Here is a 19,001-nt window from a genome sequence, read left to right on the forward strand (position 1 = left end):
AGATCAACCACTAAGTCAGTACCTGGTTTTTATGCAACCTACCTGCCTGGTAATAACCCGGATATCTCAGAAAGACGCGTACATGTCCCGTATAGTAATACAAGAAGTTCTATTTAACGTTATAGCAAACCCTTCGCAGCAATCTATTGACGGCTAGAACCTACTGGCTTAGTTGTATTTGACAGAAAAGATCATTTAATCTTCCGCGGAAGACTGCTTAATAACGCCAAGGCTGGATATCAGTCGCAGCAAACCGATCGTCCAACAGACTCATTCCAGCCAAGCCTCCGCGGAAGGAACATGATGGGCAAGGCTTACAAAGGTGAGTATGAGTAAATACACAGTTTACCTATATAATAGAAGCATTAACTAGTTCTATATTCTCAATCCACCATCAAACGCACCGAACTTGTTCTCAATCAACCGGCAGTTCCTCTTCCGTCTTCGTAATGACACCTCTTCCTCTCCCAAATTTAGTCTCCTTTACCAAAACATGGCATAACGAACCATACCCTTTCATCTCCCCTACAAGACCCGAGCTATCAGCTCGTGGGAAGAACGTTGTCATCACGGGCGGCAGCCATGGAATTGGCCGAGCCATTGGCGTTGCCTTTGCTCAAGCCGATGCCAAGTCCGTCGCGATCATTGGCAGGAGTCGCGAACGTCTGGAAACAGCAGCAACGGCGATACGCGCTGCCAATCCGTTGACTACTGTTTTGCTTGAAGTTGCAGACACTACACAACGGGAGTCGATCACCAAAGCCTTGAACAGCATTGTTGATCAAGCTGGCAAGATTGACATATTTGCTGCTAATGCTGGAATACTTCCCGTCTATGGTCTTGTGATGGGATATCCTGAAGAAGAACTTCTTCGAAGCCTCATGATTAATACCGTGGGTGCTTTTAACTCGATACAAGCGTTTCTTCCGCTCGCAGCACCGGGAGCCAAACTCTTTAACACGAGCTCCGGGATAGGCCATTGGCAGCCGAATGACGCAGTTACGGGTGACTTTGCTTACTCGATTGCAAAAGCAGCAGCGATCAAGATGTTTGACTACGTTGCTTTTGAGAACCTGGGGCTTCATGTTGTTAGCTTCCAGCCAGGCATCATAGCAACAGGCATCAATCCCGACATTACGCTAGGTTTCGATACAGGTATGTCACTCACAACGTCAGTCCATCAGAGACTAACAACTATGTCTTAGTGGAATTACCTGCCCATTTTGTGGTTTGGCTTGCTTCAAAAGAGGCAGAATTTCTGAAGGGAAAATTCGTTTGGGCAAATTGGGATGTACAAGAACTCATGGCTCGACAAGACGAGATCAAGAATCCCATGCTTCTCAAACTGTCGCTGAATGGGGTCGATATGTAGAGAGCTGTTGGTTTGACATAATTTTCGGTTGACTCATTATTCCTGATCTCGTACATAGTTGTCGTACGGTGTCCAAACGGTTGATTGGAGGAGTGCGACCTGTTGTTGGTTCTAAGAGAGGCACAGCTCGGCTAAAATACACCCATTAAATATCATCTCCATATTGAGCTTGGCAGTGGGCAAAGCAATGATCACGGCGTGAGTCATGCATTAAGCGAAAGCCAGGCCTGTCTTCCTGCCCACTGGCTTAGATAAGAAGCTCTTTCAGCTCTCTTGGCTCTATAGATCAGCTACCTTCGAGCGCCTGTCCAAATAATATTCGATAATTGAACATCAGTCCAACAAGTCAACATGGGACGAAAACACGTCAAACGCCAAGCGACTCCTCAGGCACCGGTATCTGAGACTGCTATGCGTCAGGTGCTGGGATGCTATGAGACATTCTATCTTATATGCACATTCATGGACATGCCAACACTGCTGCATGCCCAACTCGTGTCCAAGCATTGGCATGACATGATTTCGACATCCCCTCTCTTGCAGCAGAACCTCTTTCTGAAGCCTCGCCCATCCGTCAACATAGAGGAACCCAGCATTCTCAATCCTCTGTTATTGAAACACTTTGAGAAAATACTCAAAGGCATGGATTATCATCACGACACGATATACTACAACACCACAGCGATATTTGACATGGGCATTGCCAATATGAAAGATGGCCGCAAGGTTCACAAAGCCTTTATACGTCGCGATGCATCCTGGCGACGAATGTTGATTGCACAACCACCAATAACGTCAATCGGCTATGTGGAAAAGGTTAATAATGATGATGAGAACTGGAGACTACTTCCATTCCCCGAGGGGCTCTGTATGGGCGATTTATACGACATGGTGTTCCAGGCAATCTGGGGTAAACCGGACGAGGCCCATGGTTCTGCCTATGTAGACTTTGCACCCTTTGAACGCCACTACTATAACATGTCCGATCATATGTTGACAAAGTGGAAGGAGATGCCTCCTATGGTGGTTGGGTCGGTATTAAGGTATTATGCAGATCAAACGTGCGGTAAAGGTCGATGCAACTGTCACTTCACGCCGAAATACCGAGATAAGCAATGCTACAGACTGAAGAATGAAAAGATATATATCAGGACATGCAAGTCCACGCGTTGGATGTTCAAGTGCGAGGGATTTGAGGAGAAAGATTATTTGAGGGTTGGCCAGCCGCGTCTTACTACAAGATGATACAATTATTGCTAATGAAATTTCAAAACTTATGATTGAGATACTTGGCAGAGCTAAGTAATACTTTAACGCTTCCTAAAACTGTTCCGTGATGTGATTGTGATATGAAAGTCGGCTTCTCTATGGACACAATGCCCGTGCTATTTCCGAATAACCCGAGAACTGACACCTGCTTAGTGTCTGAAAGTCCGGTTACACGGATACCCGGATACCCCGATTCTCACCACCTGAACCAATTCACCCCAGACCAAGAACCTTTTGCACCATACCGTATCAATGCTTTGCCATGGATGCCCACGAGCAAATGTCTGCGCCAACCCGAATGCAGACACGCTCTTCTCTAGCGTGTCTCGAATGCCGATCAAAACACGTCAAATGCGATGCTAAACAGCCATGCTGTACAAGATGTGCGGCGTTGCAGAAGCAATGTCAATATCCGACATCGCGTAGAGGAGGAGCCCATCGCGCTGTTATCTCTGAGAGAAGAAGACGCCTTTCAAAAAAGAACAATGACCGGCCGGGTAGTGGAACGACGCAGATCTCGACGGATGCGACTATCCCAGAGCTCGATGTTGAGCTTATGCATTGCACAGATATCGCGTTGCCAGATGAAGACATGATCCCAGGGGCAAGACTGTTGAATGAATCATATAATACTCTAGAAGGAGGGGGACTGGGAAATGATCCATTGATCCTTTCTTATTACAAGAACTTCCACGTCTTCCATCCCTTCGTTCTACCCCTACCTCAATTAATTAAGCTCTGCGAAGGCCCTTCGGCATCGCCGTTCGACTTTACTCCTCTGACAACTGTCATGCGTCTAATTGGGAATATTTACGATGCTCAGGAATGGTCCATCTCTCTCCAGGAAGACGCCGAGTCTCGCATCTCCCAACTCTCTTCCTCAGATCCAGTCCAAGTCCAATGCCGGCTTTTATACTCGATTGCTCTATTCTGGAGTAGCTACACTACTAAAGCCAGTGAAGAAAAAGACATTGCAACTAATGTTGCCCTTGAGCTGGGTATGCACAAGGGAGAGTTTGCCTCTGCCAGTGGAGCTGGAGATGCCGTTCTCATGGAGTCTTGGAGACGTACCTGGTGGATGCTATACATCGTGGATGCATATTATGCTGGGACGCTAGGGACGATGAATTTCAAGACGTTCCATGTTGAGGCAACAGTGTCTCTGCCGTGTGAGGAAGACGAGTATGAGTCATGTGTAAGTGTCTCCCTCTCGAACTGGGTGCCATGGCTAATAATGTTCAAGTACATCCCAGAGCCTCGAACTGTCGAAGATTTCGACTCTCGTGAGTTTGCAGAGAATGATATACCCTTCTCGTCCTTTGCATATCTCATCGGCGCTGTGCGTGCCGCAGCATTGGCAATTTCCGTCACTCCGAAAAAGGTGAAGAGACAAGACTCAGAGCGAATGATACAGGTTGCAGACGCCGTTATCGATGCCTGGCTCCTACTTTTACCTAAGGAACGAAAGGTTATGAGAAACGATGGCAGTATTGATGAGTTGATGTTTCAAGCCAATCTGCTTGTTCACGTGTAAGAACTTCCCATTCAGTCAATGAGGACATGTGAACTAACAAACGTAGCGCAACTATCGGTTTGCACCGCCCGTTATCAGACCTAAGATTCAATCCCATTGAGAATGTGTCAAGTTGCGCCAGAGAAGCACCCACAGACACACCCAGGCCAGACCTTATAAACGTCCACACAAGGCGAATTCTCAAGTCGATCGATGCACAAATCCAGCTTTTGGCTCTTCCAGTTCGTCCGTTTCATCATACTCCCTTTTCAACATGCATGGTCAGTGAAGGTACGCTTTCACTTCTATCCGCATGCAAGTATCTCCTGAGGGATAAGGAGCTGGCGATAGCGAGAGATCAGATTAGACTTACAATCGGATGTCTAAAAAGCCTTGGAGAAGTATGGACTCGAACGGCGAAGAACGTCAAAGAGATTCAGACCATTGCTCGCCATGTACTGGTATTGGAGAAGGGGAACACAGTACCAGGGCCCAGTGAGCTTCCAAGCTTAACGGGGAGTGATGGGAGAGCGAGTAGCCAGTCTACAGATGTGATGGCACAGAATGACGATGCCCTTTCTGCTTTAGGGTCTCTGACTGATATTTGTGGGTGGATTAATATGGGTTCAGAGTTCAACTACGACTGGATGGGGGAAGAACTGAGTTAAACAACAGAATGTTGGGGTTTTTATATAATGAAACGGATTATGAAGATGGAAAATATCTATCGCTAAACTAAAACTCAATTACAACCTTACTGTCTCGCCCTCGCTGCTTTGCACACTCCCACGCAGCGACGCCCTGATCGAATGGAAAGCTTCTCACATATAATGGCCTCAACAAACCCTTGTCAAGCATACTCGCCACATCGGCAAGCCGCTTCGCATTGGGTGAAAGGATAAAGTGCTTGTACTTGACACTCGGGTATTTGAACGACTCGGGAGCCTCTCCCTTTCCGAACGCCCAAGCTGGGGCGGGATCTCCGATTGTGATGATCGTCCCACCCTGTTCTACCGTCTCCCAGGTTTTGGACAGGACTTCTCCGCCAACCGTGTCAAAGACAAAGCTGACTGGAGCGATAGAAGACTCCCAGCGAGGAGATGCATAGTCTATGACTTCGTCTGCACCGAGATCTCGCAAGATGTCATGATTTCGAGTCGAAGCTAGTGCGATGACGTGTGCTTGAGTCAAGTGTTTGACTAACTGCACGAACTGTTTTCCGACAGCCCCAGAAGCACCGGTGACGAGGACTCTCATATCAGGTCTGATTTTCACGAAGTCCTCAACTGCCTCCCATGCTGTGAGTGCAGGGATTGGGAGCACGGCTGCTTCCGCATGAGACAGTGATGATGGTTTGGGTGCAACCTCCTCAGCTGTGCAGACAACATACTCAGCTTGTCCCTCGCCACGTTCTGCGGCTATCATTGCAAAAACATCTTGTCCAATCTTCAGACTGCCTTTGTAAGCTGGACCAAATGAGTCTATGGTTCCAGAGATGTCGTGACCTGGAATGCGTGATGGGGTTTGATAGACTTCTGGCCATGTAGTCTCGTCGCCGGTTATACCAGCTGCGTGAACGTGAATGAGGATCTCAGAGTCAATAGGTGTAGGTTTAGGCATGGATGAATTAATAGTGATCTTTGGAGACGACACGTCCCCGAGAATTTGAACGGCCTTCATCGTGGTGGTGCTTTGGGGGAATACAGACGTTATCTGGTAAATATAGATAATGGTGTAGCTTGTTATGATCGACTTCTTGCCAAGGTCTTGGAATCATATCTGGATAGATCTTTTATATCCACTGGGCTTTATAATGATGATTATTGTCACTCCGGGAGTTGTTCGCTGAGTTCTACGGGTACCCGAATACCCGGATTCCCGCTTCCGGTCAGTCAGCCCCGATCGTTATACCGTTTGCCCGCACCATAAGAATAGTGTATGATGACCGTATTCATTGACAATAATTGTTTCCTCTGCATTTTCGAGTATAAAGAGTCGACAACGGCAGCTCATGTTCAAGAATCTCTACAAGTCTTTAACCATCACATATTCTACTCAAGGTCTCGATAGACAACTCCCAGCAACACAATGACTTCCCACACTGAAGAGACTCGGTATGCACCTCCCATGATCCAGCGACGCAAATTAACAAAGCCCAGTAACCGACCTCGTGAGACCGTCAAGTTACTCTACGACCACGAAATCACCAACGCTCCTGGCATGTCCATCGTTGGCTTGGAAGTCCACTACGGGCCCAACGGCTGGACGCCCCCTCATACTCACTCCGGGGCTACTGTAGTTGCAACAGTCACCAAAGGCCGTCTTTTGAGCGGAATGAATGGCAACCCACCCAAGGTGTATGGTGTCGGGGAGAGCTTTCGGGAGTTCCCTGGTTGCCACCACACTGTCAGCGACAATGCTAGTGATACAGAAGACTGCACTTTTGTTGCGGTTGTTGTAATTGAGACCGAGGTTTTGAAGAAGGGCTATCAAATTCTGACTGTTCTTGATGCTGGGTGGGAATAGACATTGCATGCCGGGAGTATCCGCATCTTCCGGGTATCAAGGAGGGTATGCATGCGACTTTGAAGGTTTAAGCTTAAATACACATTGATGCTGTACCTTGGATCTGTTGTTAATTGTTATCGTTAGTTGCTCATGGAAACAAGGTATTGTCTGTGGGTGTTAGCAAGTAGAGAAACCATCAATTGAGACTTGTTAGTTTTTTTTGGTGATTTTGTCAAAGTCGTGATCGGCTGTCGGGTGATCTTTGTAGTGAGCCTCAATTGAAATGGAATGTGCAATTGGCACTTGACTCAGCCTTCAACTCAACGCTGTCGAATGAGATGATGATAATCTGTTGCTGGGATGTTTTGAAACAAGCAGCAACAGAACAAGCAAGCGGTGAAGATGATGCGTCATCAATTCTCTTGGCAAGAATGCTTGTTTCCAGGGACTGTTGCTTCCCGTCTATGCAAAAGCTCCAGCTGTTACAGTTGCCGCTTCACGTTGAGACCAAGACAGTCTCAACCCCCCAATCAAACCCGGGGTTTAATAGTAGGGACTCTTTGTCTTTTCTCTTGCTCTCTTTTGATTGCGATTTACCTTGACTCGTCAATGCTGGTCCACATTCCCTGTGTCTCTGCGGGGCCTAGTCATCTCCCGATAAGGACAGGGGTCAACCCTCATTCTCGACCCAGCTAGAAACATTTTGGAAGCTTTTCTGGAATCTTTGGATGACCATGCACAAGACATGTCTTATTCCATCACATGTCCTTTTGTTTTCTCACGGCTAAAGCACCAGACGAATGGCATAAATGGCGCACAGAGGCAGTGCTTGGTTCAAGTATCGCGACTCAAGAGTCAAATCGTAAAATGGACAATCATAACAAACGACGCTAAATGCCTCGCGCAATCCACTGAGGACCCAATGTTTTTCAGTAGACAAGGGAGCCTCAAGCAATTGGAGATTATTACATGTCGCCCTAAGTACCTAGCCTAGGGAAATCAGGGGTAAATTGACAACAATGCTTTCCCTACCCTACCCTACCTTGCCTTGATTAATTAGCTTCACTTTTTTAGCGACCGGCTGTACCCTCCTACTTCCCTCCCTATCGTTCCTTTTACTGACGCTGAGGCCTCCTTTTAAATTTGCCCACCCTGTCTGTCACGATAAACTCAGCCCCCTTTTGCAACTCTTTCAGATCTTTCTTTTCACATTTCAACCACCTTGTTAATTCCGCTTCTCAATGAGTCCCTCCCTCGCCTCGGAGACGCCTAGATACAATGACTGCTCACTGTCAAGTGCCAGCGAAGACGATGATGACCCTTCCGACCCGCTGAATGGGAGCGGTCCAGCCGGTCACCATGGTCACGATTTCAGCATAAGAGGTGCGCAACTAACGAAACACCAAATTCTATGGGACATAAGATCAGAAAACTGATCAAGCAAGCTCGTAAAAAGACACAATGAAGCGAGCGCTTCGTGCATCATCACGTTTAGGAGATGGAGTTCGTTATCAGCAGCTGGGAATTTCGAGCACGAGTGATCTGGAGACACAATCACCACCAAATGAGCGGTCTGGATTCGAGTTTGGCACCAACCACGAGGGCCTTTCTTTTTTCGGCCAGATCCGATCAACAGTCGTCGCATCACGACTCAATTGGTTGCTCGTATTTGTTCCAATTGGTCTTGCAGCGCATACCTTTGAGATTAACCCATTATTGACTTTTATGACAAATGCTGTTGCTATTGTACCCTTGTCAGTCATGTTGACTGAGGCAACAGAACGTATCGCTGCTGATGCGGGAGACACCATCGGTGCGCTTCTAAATATCACGCTCGGCAATCTTGTCGAGCTCATTATTCTGTGAGTTTTTATGATCAAATTGTCATGAATCAAGCTAACACATATACAGGGTGTAAGTGAGATTGAGATGGAGAGTTGGGTGAGATGAAAACTGACTTTTACAGGGTTGCTTTGGTAAACAACCACATTCGCATCGTTCAAGCCTCGATTCTAGGCAGTGTGCTTGTAAACCTGCTCTTGATCTTGGGGTCTGCTCTCTTTGCGAGTAGCATGTCTGGCATTGACGCTCAGAGCAGCATGGAAGAGTCTGAGCTGTTGGCCGCTCTTCTTTTTGTTTCCGTCTTTGTCATTCTCATTCCTGTGAGTGTGCATCTCATCTCATCATCGAAAACGCGCTGACTTTAGCAGACCGCATTTGACTACACTTTCCACATGAAGGGAAAGACAAGCGAAGCGGCGTTGAGTATGAGCCGTGCTTCATCATTGGTAGTCCTCGTCATCTATATCGTCTATTTCGCATATGAGATGAGACCCAAGCACGTCGAAGTACCATCGATTCCATTGCAAACACTTCACATAGGCCACTCAGATCATCACCACCGACGAAACCAGCACTCAGCATCTCAAAATTCCCGACTTATCCGCTTTGCCGACCAGGATGTTCCGACGCGTGCGAGGAGCACAACTCTTGAGAGCAGAGTACCTCGTGAGACAACCGAGGAGGAGTGTGGAAAGAGAGAGGCAACATCGCTAGCAAACTTGTCTCATCGATCAAGAGGAAACTCTCGATCTCATTCACGCTCAGGCTCACGGACGGAGTTTCACGGATCTGAGGCCAGAGACCTGTCGGTCAGCAGCATGCACTCACGGGTTCTCCCTGAACTGCCCGAGATTCCAAATCATACTCCTCACACTTCTGGCACAGGGAGCATGGTAGCTGCTGTCACTGTACTAGTGGTCTCTTCAGCGCTCATGTCTATGAATGCCGAATTTCTCGTCAAGACGATCGACGACGTTACCCACGAAGGTGGTCTATCAGAAGCACTAATCGGCCTCATTATTCTTCCTATTGTCGGAAACATTGCGGAATACGTGACAGTTGTCACCGTGGCCATGCGAAATAAGCTCGAATTGGCCATTTCTGTTGCTGTCGGGTCAGCTATTCAAATCGCGCTCTGCGTAGCACCCTTGACAGTGTTGATAGCATGGATGCTGGGCCGTGATCTCGAGATGGCGTTCAACGTCTTTGAGACGACAACGCTGGTGGGATCTGGACTTCTGATCAATCTGTTGATTCTCAGTCGTGCTGGAACTGCCATTAGAGCCATTGGGCTGAAAGGAGCCCTCATGTTGGCATGCTACACCATTATTGGGTAAGTCTTTTATGATATGGATTGACTTGAAGGACCCTTACTGACAAGATTTAGACTGGGCGCGTACTTTGAGCCTCACGCGACGAAATAGGACAATAATGGTTGAGGGAACCAAACTATATTTATGATAATATCAAGACTACCACATATATAACACGTAATATAACTACCATGTATTCATTGTTCAACATCATCATTCAAATTGTCTTCCCCAGTCTCTTTCACGTCGGTTGAAACCCCAACACTGAAGCGAGCACACGGCTGGTAATATATATGTTTGCCAGTATTCACGTTGTCAGATAAAGATGTTGCTCTTGGCTATGTGAAATCGATCCCAGCTGTCTTGACTTGATTGCCTATAAGCACATTCATTTCAATACCAATACAATCAGAGCAGACGTTCGTTTGTTTTTGCTGCACAGCACTCAAAACGAACCGGTCTTCACCGTTTATGGTTTCGAAATACGAATCAGAAGCCGGGCATTTCCTGAGGAACATTATTTGTATATTATCTTGATTCAGTGAGTGCTGTCAACAGATAGGTGCTCTCTGCCCTCTATATGCCTTGTCCTCATCATCATCCCGCCTCTGCCGTTGACGCGAAGGCACGATCGCAGTTTCTGCTCTTGACATCGATGCCGGGATTCCCATAAAGGCTGGGATGTCCTCGACTAGTTCAGGGAAATGTGTAAAGAAGTCCGTCGACATCGTCCAAGCGTTGATGTCTCTAATACGCTCTTCAAATATTGGTGATATGTGATACTTTCCGGTTTGGGTGTTGTGGAAAAATGTGTCTTGGAAGGTGTCTGGCCATAGAATCTTGAAATTAGGCTGCAGTACGTCCCAGAATGTGTTGGCGCAGTAGTGATGTTGTGAGAAGATGAGACGTTCACGTAAACCGGGCCTGGTAGAAGGTAAGTCAGCTACTGCATCAAGGAATGCTAATGGGTAGCGTACCAGACGAAGAAGTCAATACCATAAGTATGAGGTAGAGCTTGTGAAGGCCTGTTATATGTCAGTCACTGTCTGAAATCATTGACTAGCTCAGAATTACCTATTCAAGTACCACCTGGGCAACGTAGATCGGCGAGCTAAAGTTGGGTCCCCATGGTACATGATGAGCATATGGCAAATTCTCAAGGAAGCTAGACGCTCAGTATTGCCACAATTTGCAAAACACATCTCGTCCGCCACCCGTAACTTTCGCCACGTCGGCGTCAATCTCCCCGCCCTCTCCAGACTGTCCCATCCTTCGACGATAGCTCGTATCGGTATATCTTCAGCGTTATATTCTTCCACAGCCATCTCTTCAGGTGATAGTTTGGTGGGCTTCTGTAGTGTTTCGTTGATTGCACGCCAAATGTTGGGTTTTACGCCATGGTAGTTGGACGTGCAATTCGTGGGGCTCGAACAGTGGCACAAGACTGAGGCTTTGGGGACTATGACATCGTTGTCTTCGGGGGCGGGAGTTGGAAGGCTTGGCAGGAGAGGCTGAATGGTCATGAAGTCGTGACCTGGTGGTGGGAGGATAGAGCTGTCAAAGGCCATGGGGGTCGGATATGGGCCGTTGCTGACAGGATACGACCAGCTGTTGTAGGCGAAGGGATTCGTCGGGGGAGCGTCCATGGGGAGTTCCATTATTGAAGAGCCACTTGTCTCTGAAGATACATCAATTGGGACTGTCGAGCTACTCGGTTCCGCTTGTCCATCAGCTCTGGGTGTGGTGTGTGATGAAGCTTCCGATTTGATGTCGTTTGATGCCTCGCTGGTGTTTGAGTCGCCAAGATGACGACGAATTGTCGAGCCTAGAGAATCGAGCACTTGTAATAGATTGTCCCTTTCCTTTGTGACTTTCTCCAACTCGTCAATTAACGTGGACACCTGTGCATTCGAGTCGCTCTGCCGTAGATTGTCCACCATACTCTCTAGCTGCGCAATTCTACTTTTCGTCCTCTCACGGGCTAATCTTTGGGCTTTGCGATCGAGCTCTCGCTTCTTGAGCCGCCGGGCTTCGGCGGTGGATGGTGAGGTATCATTGTGCATAGTGATCTGCCCCAGGGATTAACGAGAGAAATTGCGGCAGAAGGATTGTCGAGTTGGGGTGACCCCAGAGCAGAGCGGACACTGTTGATAAGCAACAAGGATTCGGTCTGGCAGAAGAGGAAATGGAAGTCTGGGGAAGCTGAACCAGGCCAGGTCCGTTTTTGAACGGGTACGTGGTAATAACTAATGTTCGTGGCAGTGTAAAACAAGCTTTGACGCTAGACAACGCCCGCCAAAGCAAGGAAAAACAGGACGAAAGGGGGAAGAGACCGAGACAAGCAATCAACTAGCTTGCTAGGTTTATGTTTGAGAACGGTAAAGAACTCATAGGTGATGTAATTTGGTCCCCGAGAGATGTTGGGCGGCTTATTCCGCCCTGTTCTTCGGTAGTGGACTCTCGTTGACGCCCGTTCTTCCAGCTGGTCTGGACCGAGAGTCGACTAGTGGCGACTAACTCGACTGGCTGTGGGATGGAAAATGTCTCGCAGCTTCCACTCGTACGTGTGTGGCCTGGCATGACTAGATGAAACATTATACAGCGTGGCCGCGTTGGAATGACTCGTTGTAGTACTATGCAATTGGCAATTGATCAACATTTGACAGGGATTAGATCATGGGCTTGCTTAGATGCCCTTTCCTTCGTATCCGTCTAAACAGTTAAGAGCTGCTTTGTTAAGATGCACAACAGATTGGCGATCATTGAACCAGGATGACCATTTCGGGAGATGTCCCCGTTGAGCACTATCCAGGGGTCATATCGACTTTACCAAACTCAATCATCGAGTTGCATAACAACATCCTCAAAACAACAAGGGCAACGAATGTGGATTCGGTACTGTCAACTAATACCGGTATTTGACTGAGACATGGCTAAGTGAGCTGCCCTGAGCGGCATCTAGTCACGTTTATTTACGACAATCTCATGCTTACACCATCAGTATGTCAGCTTTGACTTTTCGCTAATGGCTGATGTCTCGGGCAAGACTTCATGATTAGGGATAGGAACTTACTCAACCCGTCAAATGTCTTCCCTACCTCGGTAACGCTCTTCAAAAAACACACGTCCTCCCATTACAAAATGACATGCCATAGCGCCGATTAAACCACGTGAGAATGTCACTTTAGGCGTCCCCGAAACTCTGTCCAGGACCCCTAGAGTATGACACTACCAGTAGCTCCAAACTACCGCCCAAAACGTAGTCCACGCCGGTTTTCGATGGACCAATTCCGCCGTTGATCCCTCCGATCGGAACTTCCGGCAGTCATCTCCTGACTACCGACATGGTATGCAAACTGTGAAGGATATCAATAGTAGATTATCACAAGAGGGAGTAGAAGGACAATTTGTGATATATTGAGGCATCATTGTATCGTCATTCTTGCTTAATCTGAGTTCCAGGAATGACTTCGCCTCGTGTGTCAGTGCATAGAATTTTGATAGTTCGATAGAGTCTTGACTACGCATGCAAGGGCCATCTGTTATACATCCAAGTCCAGCTGTGGATCTAATGCAACCAGGGCTTCCCGCACCGAGGGCACGATGTTTACTCGCGCTTCAACCCAACCCTGCCCGCATGGCGAAGACCCACGCCCCCAACCGAAGCACAAAGGATCATGAATCCAAACATAGCCCAGAAGCTTGCTTTGTATCCCTCTAGTAATGCGTCGTTGCCCTTCATTCCTGAGTTCTGCTTAGTTACTAGGGCAGACACAACTTGCATAATAGCGAGGCCCATGGCATTCCCAAACTGTGATGCGGCATTAAAGACAGATCCAGCTATGGCTTGTTTATCCTCGGGGAATGTCTCGGTGACGACGATCAAGCCAACCGTGAACAAAACATCCGCCGAGACTGGCATGAGCACCTGAGCAAGGAAAGCCGTTGTCCAGTACGTCCATGCCGGGTCTGTGACTGCCATGAGAAGAGGTGAGACAGCAGTTAAAACTGAGGTAGTGACTATGAGCCAGATGGCTGGGATCCTGTGAACGACAAGACCGGTAGTGAAGTTCAACGCTATGCCGACAACAACGCTCGGTAAGATCCGGATCGCTGCATTCAGGGCGGACAGGTGCTGGATTTCTTGGAAGCTGGCAAAAGTGTCAACAGTGGCACTTCTTGTCATTCCTAACATGACTTACAAAAGACTGGAGAACAGCTCCAATGAGTTGATAACCGAGTTTGACAGGGCTATTGTGACACATATGCTGGTGAAGGCGTGGTTGCGCCAGAACGAATTAGGTATCAAGGCCGGCTTCCCCTTTTTAACTTGGAAATGCATCCACGCCACAAACAGAGGCAAGGCCAACAAGCTGAGGCACAAAAGTACGATACTGCCGGCTTCTCTGATACGGTAGACATCAGTACTGATAACACTATAATCTGGATTAGTTTGATGATCATCGTGAAGGGCGGTAGTGGCTTACGCCAAGAAATAGCACAACAGGGCCATGAAAGCTGAAGCAAGCAAAGTTCCCAGCCAGTCAACCTTGATAGCCACGCTAGCTAGAACTTCTGACAGCGTTCCAAGGGGTTCAGCTTTTGGCAACGACCAGAAGCCAACGGCAGACAAGAACAGAACAATGCCCCCGTAGAGATACCATCCCGACCGCCAACCAATCGTCTCAACAAGCACGCCGCCAAGTACCAGACCAAAGGAGAATCCAAGAGGTTGGCTCAAGCCAAGACAAGCAAAAGAGAAATTACGACCTCGTCCCCGAGCAAGGGTTTTGGTCACCAACGCAACCGAACTTGACAAGTGCAGCGCCAAGGCAACGCCCTGCAGGGCTCGTAGCGCAATGAGCTCTTCACCACGCTGCACGAAGCCACACGCAAGCATGAAGACACCACTAAGAATGCACCCCACTAGCTCTACCGACCTCGCGCCCACCACATCGGCCAAAGCGCCTGCGAGGAGCAGCGTTGAAGCTGTAGCCAGACCCTGTACCGAAGAGGGCCAAAACGCGAGGGCGGCGGGGATGTGCAGATCAGCCGTCATCTTGGGGAGGCCAACGATGATCAAGCCATTGGTAGCGCTGCAGGCAAAGTTGACACCCGAGAGCTGAAACGTTACTGCAATCTTCTCTAGACGCGAGGCTATCGAAACCCTGTCGCTTGCTGCCGAAGATGGCGTATGAATGGTGGCTTCGGCAGTTGCTGCCAGAGGCGTTGCCGTAGTGCTCTCCATGAGGAGGGTTTCTGTCTGCGTGGCCATTCTGAGACAATGGGTTGCTCAATTCAGCTGAAAGAAGCTTGCTTTTTCTGCTGCCAATGTCCTTTCTTAACCAGATTGTCCACCGTAGTGTATTTATGTAACCATAAAGCCAAAACAGGACCAAGTTGATCAACGCTTACGCCCTTTGAGTGGAGAATGTCAGATGAGGGGCGTCTTGGTCTAGTTACAGGGTTCTTTTGACAAAGACAAGAGGATTCAGTCAGCGCTAACTTGGCTTGGCTGTTGGGGCTAGACTTGCGAGTCTGTAATGACAAAGGTCAGACATCATGGTAGATAACAGCTGAATACCTTTGATCAATTTAGGCAGTTGCTTAAAAACGATGCAAGAATCTAGAACGAATAATCTACAGCTTCTTTCTCAAAGCTGAGCCGCCATGCATCTTCATAAAACGATCCCTCTCAACCTCATTCGGCTTGGACCACCACTCATCTGCCTTGACCTTTTCAAAACCCTTCTCACCCCATTTCTTAATCTCTTTGACATCTATCTGATGGAATGGAACATTCATATCCTTAGACATTTGATCCTTGATGAGATCCATGACCGACAAGTCATCGCCTTCCGGTCCTTTGCCGTCCACAAAGAACGTCTCAAACGCCACTCGTTTCTCCTCTTCACCTCTCTTCAAACTCCGGTCCATACTGTTCATCATGGTTTTCTTGTTATATTGTCTTGGTTTCATCCAATCCTGAACCTTCTTGTAGTCAAGTTGGAAGCCAGCGCTGTCGTAGGTGGGAGACCCGTTGGGACCCTTCTTGTGACATTTGTGTAGGTCGTAGAAAGTGTAAAGTGGATCTGTATGTGGGCTTTTGTGATTGGGAATGTGGAATTTTGAGAGCCATTCTTCGCTCAGATCTCTCTCTTCATAGCGTGGTCTTTTGACGCGTCCTGGGGTGCGTCGAGGGTCGCGGATTTGAGAATGGTCAAAGTCAAACTCGAGGTCTTTCTCTGTGAGAGTTGGCTTCTGTTTCTCTGGTTGTTCATCAGTAGTTGGCGGTTTTGCCTGGCCATTGGAGTCCTTCTCCGTCTTCGCCTGTTTGGCTTCCGGTTCTGGCGCGGATGAGTCTTTCTTGCTAGACTATCTCTTGTGACCGCGAGGTTCCGGCGAGGTTGCATTCTCCTCATGAGTTTCAGTTCCATTTCTTGTTCTCATCTTGGATAACTGGTGGATAATGTGTGCTCGATCTTGATGAGATGTCAATGGTGCTTTTGCTCAATGAAATGAACTTGTAGTGAAGCGAGTTTGAGACGTGTCTGCATGAGATCATCATGATATGGATGTCACAGTCACGTGTTTATCTCATCCGCACGACACTAATATCATCGACATCAAGCCGTGAAGAATCCCTAGTCTGTGGGATAGTTCTTCCTTTTGCATTTTTATATTTCCATTGCATAGGTCAAGGCTATTCAACCCCAGAAGTGCTGTAAAGATGAGGGAGTGACAATGTCCTATATCATGTAAATGACTCTGATCTTCTTGTGGTTGCATCGGCCAAAATCTCGATTTACTTTCCCAGAACACTCCATCACTTAAGCTAATGAAGGCATTTATACTATATTAAACATTATAATAGGCTCATAAATCATGATTGTTCATCACCCCTATTTCGGGCTTCTTGACAATCTCGAAAGCTCTTGATAATCGGAGCCTGAAACCCTTTTCAACACCAACTGTCAAGATGTCAGTAATTTACCCAGCACAACAAGATTCATGAACATGTTTGCGGAGGTTGAACTTACGTATGACTAGATGCGCATACTTTGAGATAACAGGCGCCCAGATTAGAACGGCAACGAGTTGTCCGACACTCCAAGTGCCCGACTCTCCTCTGAGAAGTAGGTTCAATAACGGTCCCCTAATCGCGACGAGCCCGATGCACATGCAAACAAAGACTCCCACTTCTGCCGCGTGGATCAAAGCGAGGGAGAATCCAAATGCGATTCGTTTCAAGCGCTCCCAATGTTCATGCTGTTCATTTGAGAGTGACTTGTGCCTCTGGATAAACCACGATGAACCGACGATGAGGTCCCAGAGTTTGATCCACCATAAAATAGCGAGCAGCCCGAGGAATGCATAAATAATTTCTGCGGGAAACACGACCCAGTAGATGCCGTCTCGTTGGTCGACACAAAATGTGCGAAGCGAGGGGTGGCCGCCGCACTCTTCCAGGTTATTCAAATTCTTAAACATTTTATAGATACTGTCAGGATCAGGTCTTGACGCCGTATCTGCTGCAACACCTGCAAGCACCACCGCAATTGTAGAGAGAAGCAGATAGTACATTGAATTAAGTTGTGCTCGACGGAGTGATATCTGAGCAAGGATGATGGGCCACACCCCCATTCCAGCGAGGAACCGGACACTGTCGCGATTCCATAAAAGGCTTTGCCAGTTATCCGCGCCCGTGAAGATGGCCGGTCGTGAGTTAGCGTTGATCAGAGCTATTTCTATCGCGGCGACGAAGAAACACTGTGCTTCGTGGAACTCTGCAAGAAAGGTGCTGGTAGCGTGGGCTAGGTTCGTTCGCCCAAGAAACTCCAAGACTGATTCGCGACGGGCTAAAACATCAGAGCCCAAGTTCTTTTTACCAAAAACGCGGCTAAATATCGAGATTGAATTCTGGATGAGATTGCTGGCTGCAAGGACCAGGAAGAACAGCCACGCAAACACGGCCATTGCAGTTTGCGTTATGTATGTGATAAGGACCTGTGTGTTGTGAGTACAGACCAAGCTATGACAGACAATCCTACTTACACCTGGACCAGCGATGTCAATGTTGATGTCACTTTCCAGCCCTCTGCATAAGAACTGGAGAGACTTGGACATTTCAATCCACTCCAGGTTCTCGCTCTGGAAGAACCCTGCATCAAGTTGACCGATTGAGCACTCGCCCATGCTCATTTCACGACAACTCGCAGCAGCGCATTGGTATGTAAGATTAAGCACTTCTCTACCATCGAAATCACTGTCGTAGAGGATACCAAACTCCCAAAGAGCATCGTTGATCTGGACACTCGGAGATAACGCTCCCAGCTCTTTATGCGGTTGTTTGAGACTGTCAGAGAATGTCGCGTTTCCAATTGTCAAGGCGGCAAGGGATAGACACTGCCATAGCGTCTTCCACGAGGCGAACAAACTGTCTGGATTGGTGCAAACTTGTGTACAGTTTGTTTCGCTAGAGAAGGTATCGCGACCAGGACATGCCCCATGAATCAGTGTCACTGGCTTGGCGCGAGAGGGAATTGGGTCTTTATCGAGTTGAGAAAAGGTCCACCAGGTCTCAGAGATTGTCTGTCTCAAGATAGTACCAGTATCAGGCTGCAGAACAGATGTACCAAGAACTTTTATCCCCCATTCGCTGTCAGTAATGATTCTGACGATCTCCTGATGCGTCGTCATGATCCGAATTGTTGTCGCATCCCGAAACTAGAACAATTACACGCGCAAAAGACGAGGGATAGTCCCCAAAGAGTCAATTGACCTCGTAACAAGAGTCCGGCTGACGACGAGTTATTTTAAACATCTGTTTCGTCTCTCCCTGGAAGAATGGACAGGTCTCTCACGTGCCGTGCAATGATCCTGGTAACTCTTAGTTGTCCCTCCAATCATCACAACAGCATAAGCTGACTCTGCGGCGCGCTGCGGCACAGCGAATCCTTCCTTGCTACCTACCTGCAGCTTGACACAGACTCGCTTGTCATACTGGGAACATTATAATAACAAAATTATATCCGATAAAAAGATACGAGTGAGTGAGTTTTATACAGATAAAGCAAAAAACAAAAAACATGCGGTTTATGTGGATCGAACACATGACCTTCAGATATCGTAATGATTGAAGTTTGACTTCAGTCTGACGCTCTCCCAACTGAGCTAAACCCGC

General features: G+C 47.8%; 9 protein-coding genes across 9 annotated transcripts; 4 read left to right on the forward strand and 5 right to left on the reverse strand.

Moving 5' to 3' along the window:
• Nucleotides 1-449: 449 nt before the first annotated feature.
• On the forward strand, nt 450-1,372 carry FPSE_05950 (uncharacterized protein; the record flags this gene model as incomplete). Its single annotated transcript, XM_009259068.1, has 2 exons — nt 450-1,155; nt 1,206-1,372. 2 exons carry the CDS (start codon nt 450-452, stop codon nt 1,370-1,372), a joined length of 873 nt encoding a protein of 290 aa, XP_009257343.1.
• A 351-nt stretch (nt 1,373-1,723) lies between these two features.
• On the forward strand, nt 1,724-4,175 carry FPSE_05949 (uncharacterized protein; the record flags this gene model as incomplete). Its single annotated transcript, XM_009259067.1, has 2 exons — nt 1,724-2,403; nt 3,023-4,175. 2 exons carry the CDS (start codon nt 1,724-1,726, stop codon nt 4,173-4,175), a joined length of 1,833 nt encoding a protein of 610 aa, XP_009257342.1.
• Nucleotides 4,176-4,889: 714 nt separating this feature from the next.
• FPSE_05948 (uncharacterized protein) lies at nt 4,890-5,834 on the reverse strand (the record flags this gene model as incomplete). The annotated part of the gene is made up of 1 exon (XM_009259066.1): nt 4,890-5,834. One exon carries the CDS (start codon nt 5,832-5,834, stop codon nt 4,890-4,892), a length of 945 nt encoding a protein of 314 aa, XP_009257341.1.
• A 408-nt stretch (nt 5,835-6,242) lies between these two features.
• FPSE_05947 (uncharacterized protein) lies at nt 6,243-6,680 on the forward strand (the record flags this gene model as incomplete). Its single annotated transcript, XM_009259065.1, has 1 exon — nt 6,243-6,680. The coding sequence occupies one exon, from the start codon at nt 6,243-6,245 to the stop codon at nt 6,678-6,680; it is 438 nt and encodes a 145-aa protein (XP_009257340.1).
• A 1,443-nt stretch (nt 6,681-8,123) lies between these two features.
• On the forward strand, nt 8,124-9,928 carry FPSE_05946 (uncharacterized protein; the record flags this gene model as incomplete). The annotated part of the gene is made up of 4 exons (XM_009259064.1): nt 8,124-8,524; nt 8,629-8,824; nt 8,873-9,837; nt 9,892-9,928. The coding sequence occupies 4 exons, from the start codon at nt 8,124-8,126 to the stop codon at nt 9,926-9,928; spliced, it is 1,599 nt and encodes a 532-aa protein (XP_009257339.1).
• A 440-nt stretch (nt 9,929-10,368) lies between these two features.
• On the reverse strand, nt 10,369-11,880 carry FPSE_05945 (uncharacterized protein; the record flags this gene model as incomplete). The annotated part of the gene is made up of 3 exons (XM_009259063.1): nt 10,369-10,741; nt 10,795-10,842; nt 10,892-11,880. 3 exons carry the CDS (start codon nt 11,878-11,880, stop codon nt 10,369-10,371), a joined length of 1,410 nt encoding a protein of 469 aa, XP_009257338.1.
• A 1,544-nt stretch (nt 11,881-13,424) lies between these two features.
• FPSE_05944 (uncharacterized protein) lies at nt 13,425-15,092 on the reverse strand (the record flags this gene model as incomplete). The annotated part of the gene is made up of 3 exons (XM_009259062.1): nt 13,425-13,968; nt 14,020-14,253; nt 14,305-15,092. The coding sequence occupies 3 exons, from the start codon at nt 15,090-15,092 to the stop codon at nt 13,425-13,427; spliced, it is 1,566 nt and encodes a 521-aa protein (XP_009257337.1).
• Nucleotides 15,093-15,457: 365 nt separating this feature from the next.
• Nucleotides 15,458-16,267, reverse strand: FPSE_05943 (uncharacterized protein; the record flags this gene model as incomplete). Its single annotated transcript, XM_009259061.1, has 2 exons — nt 15,458-16,164; nt 16,207-16,267. 2 exons carry the CDS (start codon nt 16,265-16,267, stop codon nt 15,458-15,460), a joined length of 768 nt encoding a protein of 255 aa, XP_009257336.1.
• A 426-nt stretch (nt 16,268-16,693) lies between these two features.
• On the reverse strand, nt 16,694-18,517 carry FPSE_05942 (uncharacterized protein; the record flags this gene model as incomplete). The annotated part of the gene is made up of 3 exons (XM_009259060.1): nt 16,694-16,788; nt 16,858-17,824; nt 17,873-18,517. The coding sequence occupies 3 exons, from the start codon at nt 18,515-18,517 to the stop codon at nt 16,694-16,696; spliced, it is 1,707 nt and encodes a 568-aa protein (XP_009257335.1).
• Between the last annotated feature and the right edge of the window lie 484 nt (nt 18,518-19,001).

Source organism: Fusarium pseudograminearum, chromosome 2 (genome assembly GCF_000303195.2).
Source record: "Fusarium pseudograminearum CS3096 chromosome 2, whole genome shotgun sequence".
Lineage (NCBI taxonomy): Eukaryota > Fungi > Ascomycota > Sordariomycetes > Hypocreales > Nectriaceae > Fusarium > Fusarium pseudograminearum.